The sequence below is a fragment of the Mercenaria mercenaria genome, chromosome 9 (genome assembly GCF_021730395.1).
Source record: "Mercenaria mercenaria strain notata chromosome 9, MADL_Memer_1, whole genome shotgun sequence".
Classification (NCBI taxonomy): domain Eukaryota; kingdom Metazoa; phylum Mollusca; class Bivalvia; order Venerida; family Veneridae; genus Mercenaria; species Mercenaria mercenaria.
The window spans coordinates 22,726,417-22,750,442 of record NC_069369.1 but is presented as its reverse complement, the minus strand read 5'-3'; the positions used below and the strand labels follow the sequence as shown (position 1 = coordinate 22,750,442).

General features: G+C 32.9%; 2 protein-coding genes across 2 annotated transcripts in view; both read right to left on the bottom strand.

Annotated features, from left to right (window-relative positions):
* LOC123546034 (uncharacterized) overlaps positions 1 to 22,060 on the bottom strand; it is a 29,254-nt gene extending 7,194 nt beyond the window's left edge. Inside the window, exon 1 of the mRNA XM_053551994.1 lies at positions 21,927 to 22,060. Within this exon, the coding sequence (XP_053407969.1) occupies positions 21,927 to 22,044 (118 nt within the window). The 5' untranslated portion in view covers positions 22,045 to 22,060. The remainder of the gene's footprint in view (positions 1 to 21,926) is intronic.
* The window catches only part of LOC128559669 (uncharacterized), a 52,424-nt gene that overhangs the window by 24,924 nt on the left and 3,474 nt on the right, over positions 1 to 24,026 (bottom strand). The gene's annotated exons all lie outside the window — the stretch shown is intronic.

The window sequence follows — 24,026 nt, the reverse complement described above, 5'->3', positions numbered from 1 at the left end:
TGTCCGCTTGTCGGTGTGTTATGTCTGGGACGTTTAGCAGAGAATAAAACGACCTCTGGTATTTTAACGCACTCTGCAAGAACCAAATTTATAAATATTTGTTAAGTGTTGTTGTATTGAAAACAGCATTTTCTGTAAGAATAAAATTTATACAAATTTGTATAATGTTCTCATACTGAAAACAGCATTTTAGTGTAAGAATAAAATTTATACATACATGTACTTATAAAGTGTTACTGTATGAATAAAATTAATAAATATTTGTAGAGTGTCATTAAATTGAAAACATTATATTATACTGTAAGAACAAAATTACAATCATTTGTAAACTACAACTGGTCACGTAACATTTGCTTCTAATTAGGCTAGGAAATGAACATTTTGCAACTTTGTTAGGTTTAAAACTTACGATATTGTTTAATATCACTGTTGACCTTCAGAAGATACGGACCGTGTTAAATTGATAAAATCGGCCCAGATTACTATGTTGATAGTTTAATTATTTTATGTTGTTTTTTTCTTTACATTTGTTTTATTGAAAATCATTCCCATAGCTAAACCGAATATACACACAACAAAACGCACACGACGATCAGCGATAATGCAACAAAACACATTTAATCACTCTATTGCTAGATATCTATTGACGGAAGTAGGGCCATTAAATGCGCATTTAGTGGTATATTAAATGGTAATTATAACACAATATCAATTATTCCATCGCATCCATAAATTTTTTTTTCAAATACTCCAAACCATAAGCTATCGTAAACATAACCGAAAGTAAAATGGACCAAAATGTTGGATGTCCGAAAGAACGTTGTGCACAACCTGAAAAATACGATATTCCAAAAAGACAACTGTAACGGACATATTTGGATTTTAAGTTTTCTTGTAATATCCTTATTGAACATGCAGTTTTATGTTAGTGCAATTTCATTGAAACAACTTAATTCTAAGCACAATATTCAACATTCAGAATACTTACAATACATTTTACTGCGTCAGATTGTTATTATTTTAGATAATTTGATATATTTTAGATAATTTGATATATTTTAGATAATTTAATAGCTTATTTCGATGATCACTTTTCAAAATGTGGTCCTGTATGGCACATACAATTTATTATTCCTTTACCTCATACATTCACATAATAAAGAAATATGCAATGTCATTTTCTTTACATGTAAAGCATATTTTCTCTAGACGTAAATACAAGTTGATTGGACAAATAGAACAAACCCTTTAGTTCTTTATTCCTTCTTTCTTTCTCAGCCGCTAGTACGTTTACTTCCTCTTGAACTTGTCTTTTTGTCTCTTGATTAACTATGTCTAATGCTGTAATGCTTGCGTCCTTTATGGTCAGTAATGTTGTTCCCATGTGCTTCTTTCTGTCTGCAGATTACCAAGAGTTGTCGTTACTTGGTTCAGAGACTCTTCAATTTCCCTTTTCATAGCTTCCACAGAAATTTCAAGTCTTATCATTTTTTCTAAGAGCTTCTCTTCGTAGTAAAATTTAGAACAGTGTGGTTCAGAAACGCAAACATGAAAAATTACCAGAACGATGAAGCTTGCAGTGAAAACATTCGTAAACATTTTTAACTTTTTTAAATCAGTTGCATGTGATTGTTTGAACTAAAATTGTGCTGAGGTGTTCGCGACACTCATTTATATATGAACCTGTATTTGATAATTTATGCAGGTTGCCACGGCTAGTATTTTAGTAGGTGGTAGTGGGGGAGGGGGAACATTGTAGACGGGTTTTATTTTTCTTTGCAAAATATTCTCGCCGGCTTACCGTGTTGTTGAACGAGACTACCTATCGAAAATGAGATTTCGACCACGGGCAAGTCGCAGGCTCCCGCAACCTTTTGCCCGGGCGGCAATATTCAAATTTTTGTTCCCCTCTTTATATGGCGGTTGTTCGTTCCTGGGTTAGAATAACTTGCCCTGTTTCGGTCTCCAAAACGAGTTGTTTAATGACCTCATTACATACAGGATAATATTTTTTGGGATGGGAAATGAAAAAGACGGGCTTTCAAACATTGAAATCATGCGAAATAATAAAATTGGACTTTACTTGGGCAGTAGATTTTAGATTGATCATATGGCGGTGAGGAAAATTTTGTTTTGCTAAAGTAATTACTGTAGTGTTTTATTACAAGCAAAATAGATTTTGGGGTATTGTTTTTTGGGTTACGGGTATATCAACGAGGTTTTTTTTTAGAACAACCCCCGATGAATCGAAATTTTTTTAAATTTTTCGATGGACATTGCAGAGTTTAAGGCAACGTTAAGAGTCCGACTCTTTGTCATACAGTATGTTTTATTACATTATTAGAGTCTAAATTTTTTTTTGTCGCTTTACTTCAAAAATTCTTCTTGATTCTCCGGGGATGGCGTTTAAAATGTTTCAACGCGTACTTACGAAGCTTAAAAACATTTACAGGGCCTCGAAATATTAAAGCAGTAATACAAACTTAATGCTAAAATTAAATCATTAAAAATTTACCATTGTACATGTTTTTGTCTTCAAGTATTATTTGCTAAATCCTTTTTATAAGTTTTTTTAAAAAGACATTGAACTCATGAAATAAAGTACAAAAAGTTTAAAATCAAAAAAACGAAAAGGGACTGAAAAAATTTTTAAATTAAAAAACTTAAGCAAAATTTCATTAAGTATATACTTAAAACACGAATAAATTTTAAATTTTTTGTCTTTCTATATTATTTTTTCTTTTTTATTTACTCCCCTTCAACGCTGACTATATAATGGAACAAACATGAAAACATAGGTGTTTAATCGTTTGTAATAAAACGGGAAAACACATCAAGGATTTTGGTATAGGGGCTTCCCATCATAGTGCGGGCAAATGGTCCCCAGACTATTAAAAATTTTTGGTTTTAAAACGTTCATGTACAAAAAGAACCAAACATTCAAAAAAGGGAATAAAATTACATCCCCCAGTTGAAATCCAGAGATACAGAGAACCACCCTGTGGGCCCTTTTACTATAAGAAAGGGTAAACAGTGGTTCCAATTTTTTTGATACATAATTTGTCACAGAATACTGGCACCGCTTAAACGTCCCTTTAACCCTTGATAATTTTGTCGATGAAGTTATATTTTCCTGTGCTTATGTTCTGTAGTGTTTTGGGGTTGTACAAAATAGCATTTGTGTTGCAGCAAATTTTGTAGTTTGTTAAATTTTTATACATTTTCTAATTAAATCTGACCATACTGCCCTTTTTCCATGACAAGATATTTTTCGTTTAACCTTTTTCAAATACGCACGTGCAATTGCGCAATACAACAATGAACGCAAATTCCCATTCTTGCATGTGATTACGCGAGAAAACACTTTATGATGGCAAGACAAAATTTGAATTTTAAAGTCGATGGTTTTAAAAACCTTATCTTCTTTTCTAAAATTTACCAATTGTGCCTTTTTTTCTTCGGAAATGAACTTAAAAAGGAAGTTGAGATTAACTCCTTAATATAACTTCTTTCAGGGCAAACATGTCTTAAAATGTAAGAACAGAACTAACACTAGTGCATTTAAAAATCATTTGGTTCTACGAGTAAAAAGATCTAATTTTTACATTAAGAAAGGTTACCCGTATCGAAAAATGAACCCACCAGCGGCTTAGGAAAGGTCTTTGGGTTTTCTACCCGGTCCCCGTTTGTGATGAAATAAAGCAAGAGGGGCACCTGGGTTTCTCCACCATTAAAGTTTAAAAGTCGCCATATCCTTCATGGGGGTGCAACTTTAAATCCAAAAAAAAAAAAAAAAAAAAAAGGAATATTAATAATTTTTCAAGTGAAAATAATTAAAGAAAATAATAAAAAGCACAAACAGTTAAATTTCAAAAAGATAGAGATGATTAAGGGATAAATTAATGTGAATTTTTTATTTATAAACAATTTTAAATTTCGAACATTTTAAGCTGTAATAGAATTAAGGGGTTAATATATTTTTGAAACATTTGAACAGGAAGGACCCACTAGTTTTGGCATTTTGATTCAAATTAGGTTTTTGGCTGTTACAATTGTTTTTTTCCCTTTTTAAAAGTTTATTTTTTCCACCCTTTACATGTGTCTGTACTCTTTCAACGTTCTCCGTCACGTCCGTTTTTCTCTTATAACTTACCATATATTTTTCATCCGTTTTGCAATTTGGACAAATTATTTTTTTAGTGTGTTTTCAAAAAATTTTTTAAAGTCATACGCCCCGTTTCCAAAAGTGATGCAAATCTCCCCTCAAGTTGGAACCTGTTTTTTATACTTTGTTTGGACCCCGAAAACGAAAAAAAATACCAAAAGTCAAGGCAAACAAGGGGACTTGACCATAAGGCACAACCCCCCCCACACCCCCCTTAAAAAAGGACAAAAAAAAAAAATCGAAAATTAAAGGTCATATGGTGATTTCCGCTTTTGATGGTGGAGGAAGACCCCAGGTCCCCTTTTGTGCATTATTTCATCACGGGGGGGCCCCTTGGTAAACCCCCCCCCTTCCGTAACCCAGCGGGATAGCTTTCTCACAAAAAATTTTAAACCCCCTAGTGAGGCGGGAACCCAATCAGTCAGCGCCCTTAACCACTCGCCACGGAGGTCCCTTGCGTAAAGTTTAAATGTTAATATTTCTTTATACTTTCTCGCGTCACTTTGCCCTCCCTTTGAACCAAAAACAATAGGGATCATCCATAAGCAGTGCTCAGTCACCTGTATAGCCCTCATACTTTCTGACTTAAAGAGAAAGGGAATAGAAAACGTAGGATGTACGGACGCCATAAAAAAAATTGTCCTTTTTTCCCAAAATTGATCTTTAAACCTAAACCCACTTTTTGCCTCAATACATTTCATTGTGGTTAATTGCATCCATTCATTAGCGGCAACAGGTCGTTGTACGTTTTCCTGCTCCCTAAAACTTTCTGGGGACTGGTCACCTAGTCTTGGGGGGTTTAGAGCCCTGATTAATTCTCAAAACGTTTTCAAACTCTATTTTTATATCTCCTGGGGAAAGGTCTTTAATAAAGCCCCATTTTTAATGCACAACTTCGCAAACTTTAGCGACTATTTACAAAGTCGTGCGAATAGCCGGAAGGCACATCGGTCATAGGCCGGTCATTTTAACTTTTGGGGTTGGACAATTCCAACTAAAACTTTTTGGTGAAAAAAAGTAGTAGGAAATGAAAAACGGAAAAATGCCCTAAAAATAATCCACATTTTTGGATATTGATCGGAATTCTAAATTTAACGCCAGTCGTGTTGGGGCCCGTTAGGGGGGACCATTGCTGTTTTTTTACATTGGTAACTAATCACAAGTTTTTGCTTTGAATACAGAAAAAAAAATTTTTAAGATTTCTAGTGTATGTGGGATAACTTCTTTCCCAAAGGGATCGGGTACAAAATTCAGAGCATAGTTTTTTAAAAAAATTTTTATACATACTTCTTCAAAAAAAAAACTCTTTGGGCATTAAAATTAAAAGGGGTTGAACACCAAAATTGATCTCAAATAATATTTTAAAGGGAAACTCGTAAAACAAAAATACATTCAAAATATTATGCGATGGGTGGGGTATTTGAATAACTCAGTATTTCTCGAAAGTGAAAAATTCGGCAATTTTTTGAATGCTTTATTATTAATACTCCCTGAAAAAAAGAAATGATATTATATTTCGTTTAATTGATTTGTTTTAGATAAATAAGAAATATTCTTTTAATTAAAATCAAAGGAGTCCCCAAAAATACCCTAATTTTCGAGTTTGCTTTGATTTTTTTTGGGATTTTTCTAATATCGCGCAAGAATTTAAAAGGGTTTAAAAATCTCCCCAAACTACATGTGGAAAAACAGTTTAAGGTTCTGACATTTTTTATTTTATAAAACCGGCCTACATCTAATTTCAGAGTTTGGTTTGGATTTCTTTTGAGGACTTTTTCTATATCGCACCTTAAACCCAAACCAGAATTGTAAAAAACTTTTTTTTTTTGCTTGCGAGTTCCAGCCAAAAGCAGTCAACCTTTAGATTTGCATTTCTTTAGTATGATGGGCATTATTTTTTTCTTTTTGGATAAAAATTTTAAATCAAAGGGTTTGCCCAACTTGTGTTGACAAAAGCAAAACGACACACATTCAAAAAAAAGTTTTTTAGTCGTAGAAAAATATATATTGCGTTAGTTAAAATTTATGTGTTACACAGTTAAAACACATTTTGAAGTGCTTGGAAATTTTGGTTTTTTTAATTTAAAATGTTTAAACTGAAGAATTAAAGAAAAATACAATTTTAACATTTAACTGTCAATTTTCTTTTATAAGCATTTCAAAAATGTGAGAAATTTATTCAGCACTGCAGAATTACAGAATTTTTAGCAAACTCTGAAAACATTTTACCCTTTTTTTTTTCAACTGCATATCTATAGAGAACAAAAACTTAAAATTCTTATTTTCACAGCAAATGTCATTCTATTTTTAAAAGAAATTTGGTTTTTTTAATATCTTATAAAAAGCTTTAAAAGATTTATTTGTTTTCTTTTTTTCCAGTATCATAAGATTCTTTAAAAAAAAATAAGGCTTTCGGAAAACAGCAACGCTACTTTTTACTAAAGGAAATTAATCAAAAAAAACAATAAAGTCGAAAAGGGGGCAATTTTTTGAAAAAAAAAAAAGCAAATTTTTGTTGGTTTTCGTTAAAGTTTCAAGTCAAACCCGTTAAAAATTACAGGTCGATCAAAAAATGACTATCCGATTTAAATAGCTGAAGACCCCCAGTCCCCTTTTGGGGCATTTTTTGGGTTCGGGGCGGGCACCTAGGAAAAACTGAAAACCTTTTGTAAACCAGCTTTGCATTTATATGAAAAATACTACACTGGGTAGGTTCTGCACCATGGCATGCAAGGCGGGGAAAATTTAAATTTGGGAAATTTCAGGCCTAAACCGCTTGACCCAGGCTTCCATTTAAATTCAAGAGTCATTTCTCTTTTTTTTGACCATGTAGGTGAAACTTGTTAGGCAAAATATTTACAGGTGAGTAACATTCTTCCCCAAGGATTTTTTAGTGTGCTAACTGGAAAAAAACTTTTCAAAAAAAAAAAAAAATATAATTATATTATACAAGAATATCAAACTTTATTTTAAACCCTTAATATACAAAAAAATTTCAATGAATCTATTTACAAGTTATGTTTCGTAGGGGGCAGGGCCCAATATTGTAGAAATAGGAAAGTATTAAAAATCAAAGGCCCCAAACAGTATTATCATTTCAAATCTAATAAATGTAATACATTAAAAATGGATTAAGCGACTTTTGACATATGTTTTTTGGTGAAAGTTTTTAAAACAATTTGGTACTGTGCATTTAAAAGTGTTAATTAACAAAATTGCCGATAAGTATATGAAGTTGATTCTTTAAAATAAAGAAAAACGGGGCAATAAAAAAAATATTTTTTTCTTCAACTTTACGCAGGGGTTTCCCTTTTCTTATACAGAAATTTGAGTTAAGGGAAGCAACTCCCGCGGCGTTTGATTCTTAAAAAGCTGCCCAGCAAAAAGAGAAAAGTAAATTTGGGGAAATTATTTTTCGTACTTGCAAACAGGGAAAGGGTATTTGGGGGTTTAAAAACTTAATTTCCCCCAAAATTTTTCCCCACATTATTTCGCCGGATTTTATTGGGGAAAAATGGGGTAATTCCATTTAAAAAATTTAAAATTCCAGCCTACTTTAAAAATAAATTTTAGGAAAAAGGTGTTTACAAACTATTATGACGGGGGCTTTTTGCCCCGGGCGTAATAATTTTATTTGAAATTATTTGTACGAGGGGGGGATCCCCCGAGTGTAAAATGTGTTTTAAAACACTGTTTTGCTATAAATTATTTGATTCTATATGCCCTTAACTAAACAGTAGAATAAAATATAGTAGCGCTCTTTTCTTTTTGCCAAAAAAAAATTTGACGCCACCGCACGGGAAACGGGCGTATTTGGTAAGGTGTTTTAAGGAAAAGGGGATTGAAATTGGGTAAAATGAAATTAATTGGGGGCCAATGTGAAAATGTAAAATGGGAAGGGGTTTTAAAAAAACGTTTAAAATTCCAAACCAAATAAAACATTCAGTGTATGTTATCTTTTTTTTGCATTTGGAATGTTTGATAAAGAAAAAAAACTGAGAAACACTACAAAAAATCAAATAAATCAATTTTATACCTTGCAAATTGGATAAGGAAAATGTTTTCCACAAACAAAATTACATGCTCAAACCGAACCGTTTTAACTCTTTAAACCATATAATTATTTGTCTGACAAAGTATAAGTGTCAAAGGTACGAAAGGGGGTATCTAAAAATACCGGGGAAAATGTTTTATGACAGTCCAGAAATAACGTAAAAATATAAATTATTGAAACAGTTTTAAAAAAATACAACAAATGTTCTTTACTTATAAAACAACACATCTGTTTAACGGTTTCTCATAAATCTTTTAAAAGAAGATTATAAGCCTTTTAAAAGATTGTATAACCAAACTTTATATGATCAAAAGTCCCCATCACATTTTAAAAAATACCTTTTTTCACTTTTAGAATTTTTTTTAACTGATTTTCCATTATTTGGTGGAAAAATAATCTATTTTTTTTTACAAAATTTCTGTAAAATCCTTTGTTAGTAGAAATTTTTCTAGTAAACCTTTAGCCTGGGAATTCCTAAATTGGGACGCCCACACAATTGACTGTCCTTTTTAAAACAAAGGGTGTTGATGAAATTTAAACCGAAATAGCGAACAGTGCAGGGCCCTGATGTGAGGTGTCTTGGTTTGCCGGGCCAAAGGAGAATACTTGCCGGAAGAGGCCCTAAAATTAATGGCATACTGAAATAGATCTCTTTTTTCCCAAAATTAGGAATTTAGGGATTAAAACAAAACATTCTAATTCCAAAATCAATTAAAAATGTCAGGGGAAAAATTTTAAAATTGATTTTTCGTTTCTTTGTAAAAATTTGGGAAAATTTTAATCTATTTTTTATAGAGGTTTACTGATTCTTTTATATTGAATTTATTAAAGAGTTAAAAAAAAAAAAAAAAGCGAGGGTCGCTAGCATTTTTCAAAATTTTTTCAAGGTTTTAAAAAATTTAATGTGGAAAATCACAAATGTAATATTTTTTTATCACATTTAGCTTTTCCCGTAAAATCATACTTTTTTTCTTTTATATATAAAAAAAGTCAATTTTTCCCAAAGTCTCCCGCATAAATGCGTCGAGTCAAAAACTTTTTCCCCTATGTATTACATTTTTATTTTTTTGGTTTATTACACTCCCGCGGTCAAACATGGATAAAATTGTTTAAGCTATGTTGTGTTGTTAAAACGATGTTCTTCTAAAACGTTTAATCAAACGACCCGGGAAATGTGTTCCCGAATACTTTTCTCTCAAACAAAGTTGTTCTAACTAGAGCTAGATGTAATTTGATTTTTACATTCTATTTTTTAACAATGGCATGGTCAAAGCTGTACAGGAAAAAAAAAACTATACTGTGTTACATCCCCTGTTTTTCTTAAACGGGCTTTTTCATTGGCCACAAGGAAAATCAAATATTTCCGTATTCACACAAATGTACAGTAAAAAGGATAAAGCCGTTTAAAAGGGGTTGTAAAAACACCATTCCCTTTGTTTTAAGCGTCGCCTTTTTTTAAAATGATCTCTTTTAAAATCACTGTTTGTTCGCTTTTTGGGTGTTTGTTGGGCGTTTTTTCAGGGAAAAATCTGGATTTTTACGCCCCTGTACGAATTAATTTTTTAAATATTTTTTTAATGTTATTTTATTGAAAAAAAGCATTTTCTGTAAAATAAAAAAATTTCAAATTGTAAAGTGTTCCTACGAAAACAGCATTTTATTGTAAGAATAAAATTTATACATCAGTATTTGTAAGTGTTTCTACATGAGAACAGCAGTTTACTGTATAAATAAAATTAATAAAAATTTTTAAAGTGTTATTAAACATTTTGCAACTTTGTTTGGGATTGTTTAAAGTCTCTGTTTTACCCTTTAAAAATACGGACCCTGTTAAAAAGGGGTGATTTTTTTTTTGGTTTTGGTTTTAAAGTCGCAGCACAATTATAGGTCATATGGCGACAATCCAGCTTTTTGGGGGGGAGAAAAGACCCCAGGTTCCCCTCCGTGATTATTTTATCACAACGGGGACGGGTAAACCACCCACCTTCCCCAAGCCAGCGGATGCTTCTCCCCCATGAAGAATTCAAAGCCCCCCGGGGAGGCTCGAACCCCCATCGAGAGGGGAGGGTTTTAAGTCTGCGACCTTTAACCCCTCGGCCCCGGAGGCCCCCAGGGATGAAAACGGGCCCAGATTTTTATGTTGAAAGTTTAATTATTTTTGTTATTTTCTTTTTCATTTTTTTTATTTAACAACTTCCCCTAGCTAAACGAAAATACCCAAACATAACGACAGCGATCAGCGATAATGCAACAAAGAATTTAATCACTCCACTGCTGATTTCTTGACGGACGTAGGCGATTTTAAAGCTATTTAGTGGTTCGAAAGGAATTTTAACACTATTATTATTAACACGCTTGTTTGGTGACAGGGTAGGGATATCGCTTTTGAGGAAATCCAATCAGGGGAGAGCAACCCGACCTGATTTGGGTTTTTGGACCGGGATATCCCGTACCTGTGCCCAAAAGCAGTGTGACATTTTGTCGACTACCCTTTTTTATATCACTGTAATGACATTATTATTTTTTTAAAATAGCTCTACGTTCAGTGGGGAAACATGAACCCCTTTTTGTTTTCATGTTTTTTTATGGATTCACCACCAAAAAATGCAAAAAAGAACTGTATTTTTAGACTGCAAACCCCAAAAGCCATTTATCAGGTTAGAACTGGTTTTGGGAAAATTTTATGTTCCATCCGGAAAAATCAGATTACCGATGCGAAATGCTTAAATTCGGCTTTCGTCCCCTTTCCCGTTTAAACCTTTTTCTTGCAGGGGTTAAATGTCCTCAAAAAACTGTTCTTACAAAAATGTTAATTTCCCTTGCTTTTTGGATTTAACTAAATACAAGATTTCAACTGGTAATCCTCACGGCCGTGCCTTTCAGATTAGTTCTTATTTACTTACTGCAACTTTCCCAATTAAAAAAGATAAGGAAAATGAAACGGAAGAAAACATTATTTTTTATTCCGGAAACGATATCTATAGTGGACTTTTAATCAACTTGATTAAATTTCCCAGCGATGCGGAACCATTTTTGTTTTTTTTCAAAATTTATATCTGAAATGTTTACAGTAAAGGAATAATTTTTTCTCCACTACGTCTATTGACCCAATATAAATGCAAAATCTTTATGAGGCGAGTAAAAATTTTCCATGGACCCTGAAATAAAGTGCAAAACTCCAAACCGTAAGCCATCGCAAACTTTACCGAAAGTAAAATGGGTCAGAATGTTGGATGTTCGAATGAATGTTGTGCACAAAAATTTGATATTCCAAAAAGACAACTGTAACGGACATATTTGGATTTTACATCTTTGGATTTTAAGTTTTCTTGTTATATCCTAATTGAACATGCAGTTTTATGTTAGTGCAATTTCATTGATAAAACTTAATTCTAAGCACAATATATTTAACATTCAGAATACTTACAGTAATCATTTTACCGCGTCAAATTGTTAAATTTTAGATAATTTAATAGCTTATTTCGATGATCTCTTTTCAAAATGTGGTCCTGTATGGCACATACGTTTTATGAGTATGAATTATTATTTTTACCTTCTCCTTTAACTCATAAATTCACATAATAAACAAATATGTACCGCACCAAGCTGCTTCTTATAGATCAACTACGCAGATTTAACAAATATTAAAATAGTACTCGGTTCTCCTCAAAGTAGAATGAACATCTTTTCAATCAATTTATAAAATGATAAAACGCGAAGGTCTTGGTGTCATTTTCTGTAGACGTAAATACAATTTGATTGCAAAAATGGTAAAAACCCCTTTTTATTCTTTATTCCATCTTTCTTTCTCAGCGCTGGGTAGTTTAGTTCTCTTGAACTTGGGGTTTTTGCTCTTGAATGCGTTTTAAATGTTGTAAACTTGCGTCTTTCAGGTCTTAGTGTTTCCTTCCATGTGCTTTTTTCTGTCTGCAGATTGCCAAGAGTTGTCGTTACTTGGTTCCGAGATCTTCAATTTCTTTTTCTTAGCTTCCACAAAAATTTCAATTTCTTATCATTTTTTCTAAGAGCTCCTCTTCGTAGTGGAATTTAGAACAGTGTGGTTCAGAAATACTATAACGAAAATTTTGTCACAAATACAAATGCTGCAAACAAATTTGGGAAACATTTTATCCTTTTTAAAATCAACTCTACGTTAGATGTTTCTACTGAAATTGTGTGGAGTTCTTCAGATACATATTATTTTGATCTTAAGTAAATACTTTTAACGGGTTTTTCCCACACCATTTATTTGTAGGTGGTAGAGGGGGTAAAAACACAAAAGAATGGTTTTAGTTTTATAATAACTGCTTTACCATTTCATGAATCCCCGACAATAACCCCATATGGAGAACAAAACACTTCCTATTGAAGGTGTCAGGTACGATCCACAACAAGGCGCATGTTCTCCACATCCATTTTGTCTGAAGTCATTCGTTCTCCGCCTTTGATTCTGTAACTGTCCGATAAAAATCAATATTGAGACACTGAATATATAACTCACTGCCTTTTATTCAAGTGTACCTCAGGAATTTGAAATGAAATGGGTCTTCGGGATGAATGTACTTTACGAAATCACTTTTTACTTTATAATTTGTCATATTCAAAGATACACATATAAATGATAATATATAATTATGAATCATGAACTATATGACAACTGGCTTTCACAACACAGTAGAACAATATAACAATGGATTTAGCCCTCAGCAATGCAAGGAAACATTTTGTCTATCAAATGCTGATTGCCTGACTATCTAACTACTCGCTGCTCACTTAGCACAAGACTGTAAAACCTCTGAAGAACCTCGAAATACTTGAAACAGAAAAACAAATTTAATGATTCTTAAATGTTAGAACTTGCATTGATTTAAATAATCTATAGTTTGAAGATTGGTTGTCTTCAAGTGCATATTTGTAAGATCACTTAAATATAAGTATACACTTAAAGATTCTAAAGAAACATTGAAATTGATTGTTTTTTTTATATTAGTATCTTCAGATAAGAAGCAAATCAACCATAGACTCAAAACTGAGAAGTTTTCAATACAAATATATTCACCGTCTTATTTCCACTAATAAGTATCTATTAAAGGTAAAATTAAGCAATTCAAGTCTATGCGATTTTTGTAACATGTATGTAGAAAGTCAAGAGCATTTATTTTGGGAATGCCAATATGCTTAACATATGTGGAATAGATTAACTGATTTCCTAAGTGCCTTAAACATCTCAGCATACTTTAATCTAGATATAATCAGTTTTGGTCATTTATAAAGCGGACAAAATAGAAATGTAATAAACTTTCTGATCTTTTTAATGAAATCCTATATTTTTCAGGTGAAAAATAGAAAACTCTTACCTGTCTTGACAATTTATTTTATATTTGAAACTACGAATTAAAATAGAACAGAAATAGCCACAATACATAACAAATAGAACAACACAGGCAAAAATGGTCACTTTGATAGTATTTGAGAAATAATATGAGCTGTCCTTAATAACATTTTGTATGAGCTAAAAAAATGCATTTTTCCATCAATAACAGTAAATAAATTTTATCGAGAACATCCAAATCTTCAATTTTTTTTTTCATTCTTTTCCTTTCTCTCCTTTAAATTACTTTTTTTACTCTCCTCCTTCTTTATCACATTTTTCCAATAATACAGATATATATAATACAAATAAAATGAATATTGAAGATTAATTAAGCATGTACTTGTTTATCAATATTGAAAAGAAATAAACTGTCACTGATGTATTTGTTGTAAATGTGCTGTATTTATTGTAAATAAAAAAATATTACAAAAAAAAAGAAGCAATACTGTCTTATTATCTACCACTCAATGATGACTAGACATAACAGAACAGACACTGTGACGATCCATAAATCGTTTGTAATAAAATAGTAAAACGCGTCAATTGATTTGGTTTTACGGCGTTATATATGTGTATGGGCCAACAGTATATTGTAATAAAATAAACAAGATTAAAAAAAAAAAAAAAAAAAAAAAAAAAAAAAAAATAAAAAAAAAAAAACAAAAAACAGTCCTCACAGGCAATGCTGAGATACAGCAGAACAATGTTTTCAGACACTGGCAGTCGTCTCTTACCATAATGCAAGGGCAATACAGTGGCTCCGATAAGTTTGATACCCAATTTGTCACAGAACTACATGGCATTGATTCAACAAAGGTCTGTAATGATTGATAATTTCATATCATACTGAAATTATGACTTTCATGTGTACTTACTTTACTTGTTTTAGGGTTGTACAAAATAGCAGTCAATGTTTGCAGCAAATATTGTAGTTTGTTACATTTTCTATGCATGTTTCATTTATAATCTGATAATAATGTCTTTTTCATATGACAAGATATTTACACTGATTTCAAATCACGCACGTGCAACATGCGCAAATATGCAAAATGTGTCATTCTTACGCATGTGATTAGCGCTTGAGAAAACATTTCATAGACTAAACTTTTGGCAACGCAAAATGAATAATTTTAAACTTAGATTGGTTAAAAAAACCGTTATCTTCATATCTAAAGTTTACCAGTTATGGCATTTTTCATTCAGAAATGAACACAAAAAGGAAGTCCAGATTAACTTTTTAATGTTATATCTATTAGGGCAAAAAGATCCCCGAGAAACAGTTTTAAAATGTAAAAACGAAAACTACTGCAACCGCATTTTAAAATCATTTAGTTCTTCACTGATCATCCAAGGAGTAAATCCCAATCAAGTTCTTTATATTAAGAAAGAGTATCAGTGTATCGACCGAATTGGTATTAAAGATTGATAGATTTCTTGTAAGTGAAAGTATTATTTAAGAAAATAGTAGCAGCGCAAACGGTTAAATTTTAGGTAATTTACCCGTATCATGCTGGACAGGATTGATTCAATCTGCCTTTGCGACCAGTGTAGTCCGTATAGTCTGTGTAGTCTGATCATTATCTGCATTTTCGCTATGCAGTAACTTCATTATAGAAATTTAGCAGGGTAGGGTTAATATAATGAAGTTTGTCAAAAATTGAGATACATGCAAAGATGCGTACTATGTAAACAATTAAAATTTAGAACATTGTATGCTGTATATTCAAAATAAGTTGTTAATAGTATCTTTGAAACAGTTATGAACAAGAAGGTCCATTGCTATTTGGTACTGTTGATTCTAATAAAGTCTTGCTGTTACAATTCATTTATTCCTTTAAAATAGTGTCCTTTCTTCCTATATCGTATTTACATATGATGTACTCTTCCATCTTATGTCCGTATTTCTCCGTCTTTAAGTGCTGCCCGCCGTAGAATGTGACATGATACTCTACTCAGTCACATAGTATTTACATTGGGCTGATCAGTCCTAGTCCTATCCTCTTAATGCTAAACGCCAAGTGGTGTCGGAGAGGGAAGCTACTAGCACAAGGATTGAACCCATGACCTCTCGCACTCGATGCGGGCGCTTTACCACTAGGCTACCGAGGCGGTTGGTTGTTTGGGAGACAATAATGTCCGTGGAAATATTTGCTAATTGAAACCAACACAAATGATTGTTGAAGCACTAAAGCGGTCAAAATAAAGGTTCACTCGCAAAAAGCTTCTGTACAGTACTGACCCTTTTCCCCTAATTTACCGCTTTGAAATTTTTCGCTTGATGCCTTACTTTCCTCTTGCGTTTGTTAACATTACTGATGAGAAATCAATTTGGTCTAGACACGTAATGATGGACATACAGTTGAACATATGTTTTCGCTTAGGATGACCAGTGTGTGTTAAAAGTATTTTAGTATTTTTGTAGGACAGATATTCCCGAAGTAGTCAATCCAATGCCAGAATTGATAGCAGTTACCTGCATTGTCACTTATAATTTCCTTCTATGCTAATCACAATTGACAGAAAAGAAGCACGACTCCTTGTACTAGAGTCGTTGTGCATGTGTTCATTATGTCTACAACCCATGTACTTACTAGTCCAGGCATAAAAAAGCTTATGACGGCTCCTACAATTTCGACTTCTAAACATTTGGACTCCTAGTTCTAGTACAGGTTCAAACATGTATTAACACAGACATAGTTTTCAGTTCCCTTAGTTGCTTTTCACCAGTACTGAATCTTGACAAAGTTACGATTTTCATTTTGTCCAATTAATTTTCATGTCATACATTGCAATCTTATGAAAATAACTTCTGAAAATAGAAAAAGGAAGTCTCTTCAAAATCGCTTCAGTTGTTGTTAGGTGACACCCTTACAAGCATTCCATTCTTGTTTTGAATAATGTTCAAGATTTCGTAAAATTTCAAAGGGCAGTAACTCCTAAATGACGTATTGCATTTATAATCTGAGACCATTTTACAAAACAAAAATCATTTCTGTAAGTTCTGACCCAATCCTTTGAAAACTGTTGGAGTTATCCAGGCAGGTAGTACTTCGTTTTGTAAATTTCCATCGGTCAGAACTCCTAAATCAAGCATTTGTAACAGGAAAGTTCCTAGTAAATTCCACCTATCATAATAATGTAGCCCTCGCTCCGAGAGTTAATAATTTACAACGCTTTTGTTTGTGTGTTTGGCTTTGAGCTCCTAGTGCGACATTGACCTTTAAGATAGGGTTATGGGTCTTGCCCTCGACATGCAATTACGCTAATTTAAAGCAAACAGTTCTGTCACATAAAAAGGTCCATGTTTCATGAAGTTACAGTCGAGATAAGATTGGACGGAAGTATATGTACATATGCTTCATTGCGTCAATGTATGTATCGTAGTAGGATATTTTTTGCAAGATGGAAAAGAATACTTCCAAGGAAATCAGCACCAGAGGGGTATATGTTCTGTGACATTATCATCCATATGGGTGAAATTGTAACAAGGGGTCACGGTGACGATTTTTTGTTAAACCAGGAATTGTAAATGAAATAATGTATGTCGAAACAATAATCTCAAGTTCACTTTAAAGTGAAGTGTGTTTGTAAGTTTTGCCATGCTTATGTCTAAGAAACGACGAATGTTGTTTGCGTTTGCTTAACACAACAATGCCGTATACATGTATTTTGTTGTATTCAACAACCACTTTTGAAGGTTAATATGTTTTGTTTTGTATTTGCTTGGTTAAAAGTAGTACTGACACAATTATAGGTCATATGGTGACTTTCCAGCTTTGATGGTGAAGGAAGACTCAAGGTGCCCCTCCGTGCATTATTTCATCACGGGTGGGCACGAAGGCTAATATGTATTCTATCCAACCTTGCTGAAGATAAATTACTTTGATTTAAATATAACCAAACAAACAGAAATTTGAGGACAAAATAATAGTCAGGAAAAACGATTAGTTTGTGCGACAAAACCAACAGTTCCGCCTAACGGGGCAAGATACGCAAGCAGAATAGGATATGCAGTAAAAGCGGGCATCAAGAACAGGAGTTGTCAACAATTACTACAGGGGTTAAGAAATACAAGAAACAGCAAGAAGGGGACAATGGGGATAGAGGAGGGGATGGGGGAGATGAAATGGATACTGAGAAATAAGTAACTGAACTGAAAGTAAAAATAAAATAAAAATGGGTGAGGGGTGTAGGTGTTCCCGTGACCTTGACCTTTGAGTCACTGAACCAAATAAAAAAAAACAAAAAAAAATGGGGATCTTCCTTAATAAGTGGTTCTTCGTTATTATTTAGTTTGAAAGTCGTAGCTATTATACTTTATGAATCAGTCTGGAAACCATTTTAAGTATTTGATCTTTGACCTACTGACCCCAAAAACAATAGGCATTCTCCTAAATTGGTACTTAATCATGTAAAGTTTGGAAGCTGTAGCTATCATACTTTCTGATACGGAGACCGGAAACGAAAAAAATACCAAAAGTGAAGTCGGGTCCGTGTGACCTTGACCTTAAAGGCAGAGACCCCCCTAAATAATCGAGACCATTTCTAGTGGTACTCTGTTATTGCGTAAATGGTTGAAAGTCGTACCTATTATACTTTTTGAATTTTAGTCTCCAGGTCACTTTGACCTTGACTTCTGATCCCAAAAACAATATGGATCCTACATAAGCGGTGCTTAGTCATCACTGTAGCCCTTATACTTTCTGACTTAGAGTCCGGAAACAAAAAAATGTTGACAGATGGATGGCCACCATAAAATGATAGGTACATTAGTTTCCAAAACGGGCATATTAAAAAGATGTTTTTAAACGAAAGAACGCTTGGGTCTCAGTAGCATGCGCACTGTAATTACCTGCAACCATGGCAGCTGCGCGATCTAGGGTGGTCGTTGTCGAATGATTACCCAAGACTACCTGTGACTTTCTTAGATTGGTCACACTAGTCATGATTAGATATAGGTAGTATGGCTGGTCGTGCAGCTACTCAAGCACAACAGAACTTTTCTTAAATTCCTTGCAATATCAAGTCTCTGCCAATCATATATTGTAGTAAGTTTATCTCAGTATGACTCGGGCATAAATATTTTTTATTTCTTGACAAAATACTTTGTATCTAAAAGGCTAACAGGTTTAATTAACTTGAGTTTATCAAAACAAACGGTACACATTCGTATAAAGGTTTTTAATTCATAGAAAAATTTATATTGCTGTTACAGTTATAATTATGAAGTATACACAAAAATGAATGTTAAAACACATATGGAATGTAAAGATTGGAATATGGTATAGTTAATATACCAACATGATAGAACATGTCTTAACATGATAGAATCAAAAGAAAATAATCTCTATAATATAAAACTGATTAACTGACATTACCATACTTATAAAATGTACAGACATTTATTCAGCATCCATTAATTACAGAACTGTTTCAAGCAAACTTTGTGATTTTTTTTTTGCATCATCTATGGAGAATAAATTGTTTTAAATCTACTATGTTTTCACAGCAAAAGCTATTCTTTTAGCTTAAAGCAATTTGTGTTAATTACAACATCTTATGATAAAGCTTTCAAGATTTGACTTGTATCCAATATTTGTAGTATTCATAATTCGAAACATTGCGGAATCATATCAATATCACTTGTGTAATGGTTACATTTTACTCGGACTTTATCTCAGACTCCCTGAGTAAGATCTCAAAATTTAAATTTAAACTAAAAAGTGTTAAATCCATATAATATCTAAATGAAACATTGAAGCTTTGTAGTTTGTAGCATCCTCTAGTGCATGTGTGGTCATAAAAAATAGTTTGACTTCTGAAATAGTGTGAAACTGATTTCTAAAATCACTCTATGTCGTTTTACCCAAGTGGAAACTGACAGGTACTTGAAAATGCAGCTCTTTGATAGGTCAGTTAAAATTCCTGATATCATGTTCAAACTATGAATCATAAAATTTCTAAAATGTGGCTTGTTAAACATGCATGTATCTGATGATACAGACATTTGAAGAAATCGTTGGACTGCAATGCAAAGTCTCAATATATATGGATTACGATTATCAAAAAATATGTCAAAAAAGAAATTATTCTACATCTGTCACTTTGCAAAGAGTCTGGATAACAGACACACACTGACTGACATATTTTCAAGTGAAGATGATGCTGTTTGAGAAATAAACAAATTATTTCAGAAATTTCTGCACATTCAACAAATGTTGTCTATTTTTGTAAGATTGAAAATTCAATCAAAAGAACCACCAACCTTTTGTAAACCAGCTGGATCGCTATTTTACATGAAAGAATTCAACATTAAACGTTAAGGTAAGATATGAACCAACAGCAGTTTTGTGTGTGTGTGTGTGTGTGTGTGTGTGCGTGCGTGCGTACGTGCGTGCGAAACTTGTAAGGCAAAATATATACAGAGTGGGGACACATTCTTTCTGAAAAATTTTACAGTGAGACGAACGAAGTAGAGAAATTTTTCAAATGAAACCAAAAGGTTTGATATTTTTAAACGCGTTATGCGCGTTTTTTAGTTATGATATGTCGCGTTGGCATACTAACACGCAAAGCTTTCAAATTTAAATCAGCCACCATAGATACAAGAGTAAAAAGCCCAAATATTGTTACTTATGATGATATTTTAAAAGTTTGAACTTGTTATAGATACTTGCTTCTTACTAAACATGATAATTACGAATTTTAATCATTTAAAAATGATTTGCATATTCTTTGTAAAACAGCTTTTCTTAATTGGAGAGGAAATATATACATATATTGTTAATGTATTAATTGCCTTGTTGTTCCCTTCTTCTAAATCGCTTGAATAAAACGACCTGAGCATGTTCCAATGATATTTATTGCTCTCACTCAGTATGGTTCCCGAACTACAGGATACAATCTTAATTTTCACATTCTCATTCTTATTAACAATGGTCATGGCATCAAAACTGCGGCAGGCAAAATTACTACTACTGTGTCTATGTATCCGTGTTATCTTAAAAGGCGTGTCATTGGCCATGAAAGCAAAATCAACATTCTTTCCAGGATACACACAGAATTGCACAGTAAACGTATATACGCCAGTATAAGGAGCGGTAAATACACCATTCTCTTTGTTGTAAGCGTCGCCTTTAATTAAGATGATCTCTGTGAAAATCATCGTTTGTCCTTTTGTTAGTGTGTTATGTTTGGGACGTCTTGCAGAGAATAAAACGACTTCTTGCATTTTCACGCACTCTGTAAGAATAAAATTTATAAATATTTATTTGTTAAGTGTTATTATATTGAAAAGAAGTGTCAATTACAATCGTGTATAAAATACTACTGGACAAGAAAAGTTAAATAAACATTTTTTAACTTCCTAAGTTTAAAACTAACGATATTGTTCAATATCACTTCTTACTTTCAAAAACTACGAGTGAAATCGGCCCAGATTAATATGTTAATTGTTCATTTATTAAGTTTTTTCTTTACATTTGTTTTATGGAACAAATTCCAATGAAACATACAAACAGCAAAACGCATATGAGAAAAAGTGATTATGTAACAATACACTTTCAATCATTGCTAGACGAAGTTGGTTAAACAATTTATATATTAATTTTAAATTAATGATATACCAAATTACAGTTGTAACACAATATAAATCATTCTTTTGCATTCATGAAAATAAAGACCAAGAACAAATACTACTCCAAACCGCAGTCCATCGCCATCTTTACCGAAAATAAAAAAACGGTCAAAAATGTTGGAAAAACACGAAAAAAATGTCGCAACTTAAAAGAATAAGATATTCCATAAAGAACCTATCTTTATGAAAAATGAAATGAGAAAATGCACAGGATGGACGAAGAAAATCAAATTAAAGACAACTGTAAAACACACATTTGATTTTTTTCTGGTAATACTATAACTGAACACGCAGTTTTATTTGAGTGCAATTTCATTGATAAAACGCAGTTCTAAGCATTAATATACTTACAGTTATCATTGACCACGTCAAATTGTTGACTCTTAGATAATTTAATAGTTAATTTTGATGGTCTGTTTTGAAAATCTGGGCCTGTATGGCACATACGTTTTATCAGTTTGAATTACTCTTTTTACACTTTCCTTCACCTCAAAAATCCGCATAATAAACAAATATGCACCACACCAATCTGTTTCGTTTAGACCAAGTACCCAGATTTAACCAAGAACATTTGTTTTAATAAATTACCTTAAGTTTACATTTGTATAAAATGGTAAAACGTTATGGTCATTTTCATTACATGTCAAGCACATTTTCTCTAGACGGCAATACAAGGGATTAGTTAAATTGAACAAACCCTTTAGTTTTTTATTCCATCTTTCTTTCTCGGCTGCTAGTACCTTCAGTTCGTCTTGAACTTGTGTTTTTGTTTCTTGAATAGCAGTGTATAATGCTGTAACGCTTGCGTCTTTCATGGTCAGTAATTTCTCCTCCCATGTTCCTCGTTCTGTTTGCAGATTACCAAGAGCCGTCTTTACTTGGTTTCGAGTCTCTTCAATTTCCCTTTTCATAGCTTCCACAGAAATTTCAAGTCTTATCATTTTTTCTAAGAGCTTCTCTTCGTAGTGGAATTTAGAACAGTGTGGTTCAGAAACACTATAACGAAAAGTTGTCACAAATATGATAAATTTTGTTACAAATTTTGGAAACATTTTATCCTTTTTCAGGTCAAGTGTACGTTAGATCTTTCTACTGGAATTGTGTGGAGGTCTTCAAGATACGTATGTATGTCTGATCTTAAGTAAAGACTTCTTATTTGTTAGATGGTAGAAGGGGTGATATTACAAAAATGGTTTTAAAAGTTATAATAGTAAACTGCTATACCTGCCGGATAGCACAATATGATAACAAAACACTTCCTATTGAGAGGTGTTGATTACGATTAACATCTTATCTCGTGCGCACAACATCTTATCTTGAGCGTTCAACATCTTATCTTGAGCGATCAACATATTATCTTGAGCCATCAACATCTTATCTCGTGCGCACGACATCTTATCTTGAATGATAAACATCTTATCTCGTGCGCACGTCATCTTATCTCGAGCGATCAAAATCTTATCTCGTGCGCACAACATCTTATCTTGAGCGATCAACATCTTATCTCGAGCGATCAACATATTCTCTTGAGCGATCAACATCTTATCTCGAGCGATCAACATCTTATTTCGTGCGCACGACATCTTATCTCGAGCGATCAACATCTTATTTCGTGCGCACGACATCTTATCTCGAGCGATCAACATAATATCTTGAGCGATCAACATCTTATCTCCAGCGATCAACATAATATCTCGAGCGATCAACATAATATCTTGAGCGATCAACATCTTATCTCGAGCGATCAACATATTATCTTGAACGATCAACAAATTATCTTGAGCGATCAACATCTTATCTTGAACGATCAACAAATTATCTTGAGAGATCAACATCATATCTCGAGCGATCAACATATTATCTTGAGCGATCAACATACTATCCTGAGCGATCAACATCTTATCTCGAGCGATCAACATCTTATTTCGTGCGCACGACATCTTATCTTGAGCGATCAACATCTTATCTGGAGCGATCAACATCTTATCTCGTGCGCACGACATTTTATCTCGAGCGATTATCATATCATCTTGAGCGATTAACACATTATCTTGAGGGATTAAAATCTTATCTTGAGCGATCAACATATTATCTTGAGCGATCAACATATTATCCTGAGCGATCAACATCTTATATCGAGCGAGTAACATATTATTTCGTGCACATAACATCTTATCTTGAGCGATCAACATATTATCTTGAGCGATCAATATATTATTTTGAGCGATCAACATATTATCTTGAGCGATCAACATCTTTTCTCGGTCATCTTATCAATATATATTAAGGACCTTTGTGTGAATTCAGCTCATTAGTAAAAACATACGGCTGCCACCGTTTTTGTTTTTGTTTCGATTATACTTATAACCGTTTCACATGTTTGCAGGGTTAGAAATTTCAGTACACAAACTGATAAAAATAGGCCTGAAAAAGTCAGTGATGATGCAAAGAAATAAATTTAAGTCCTTGACAAAAAAATAGTATGTAGGCTTCGCCCATATATTAAAGAATTTCCTTGTTTTCCCTTAATTCATGCATGCAACTTTTCTGCGCGAATTTATCACTCGGACTGAAATGTGTTGCTATTCTAACATGCAGTATGCATCATTGGTTATGTTCATTTGATTTTGAAGATAGGATGACCAATTATATGCATTGTTCTCCCAAATGATGTGATAAACTTGTACATGTACTTGTGGGAAGTTTAAATAACAGCGGAATAGGCGGGACCCCAATTAACAACTTTTTCGTATGTTTTACTGATGACATAAATGCACACATAAAGGGCCTTAATATA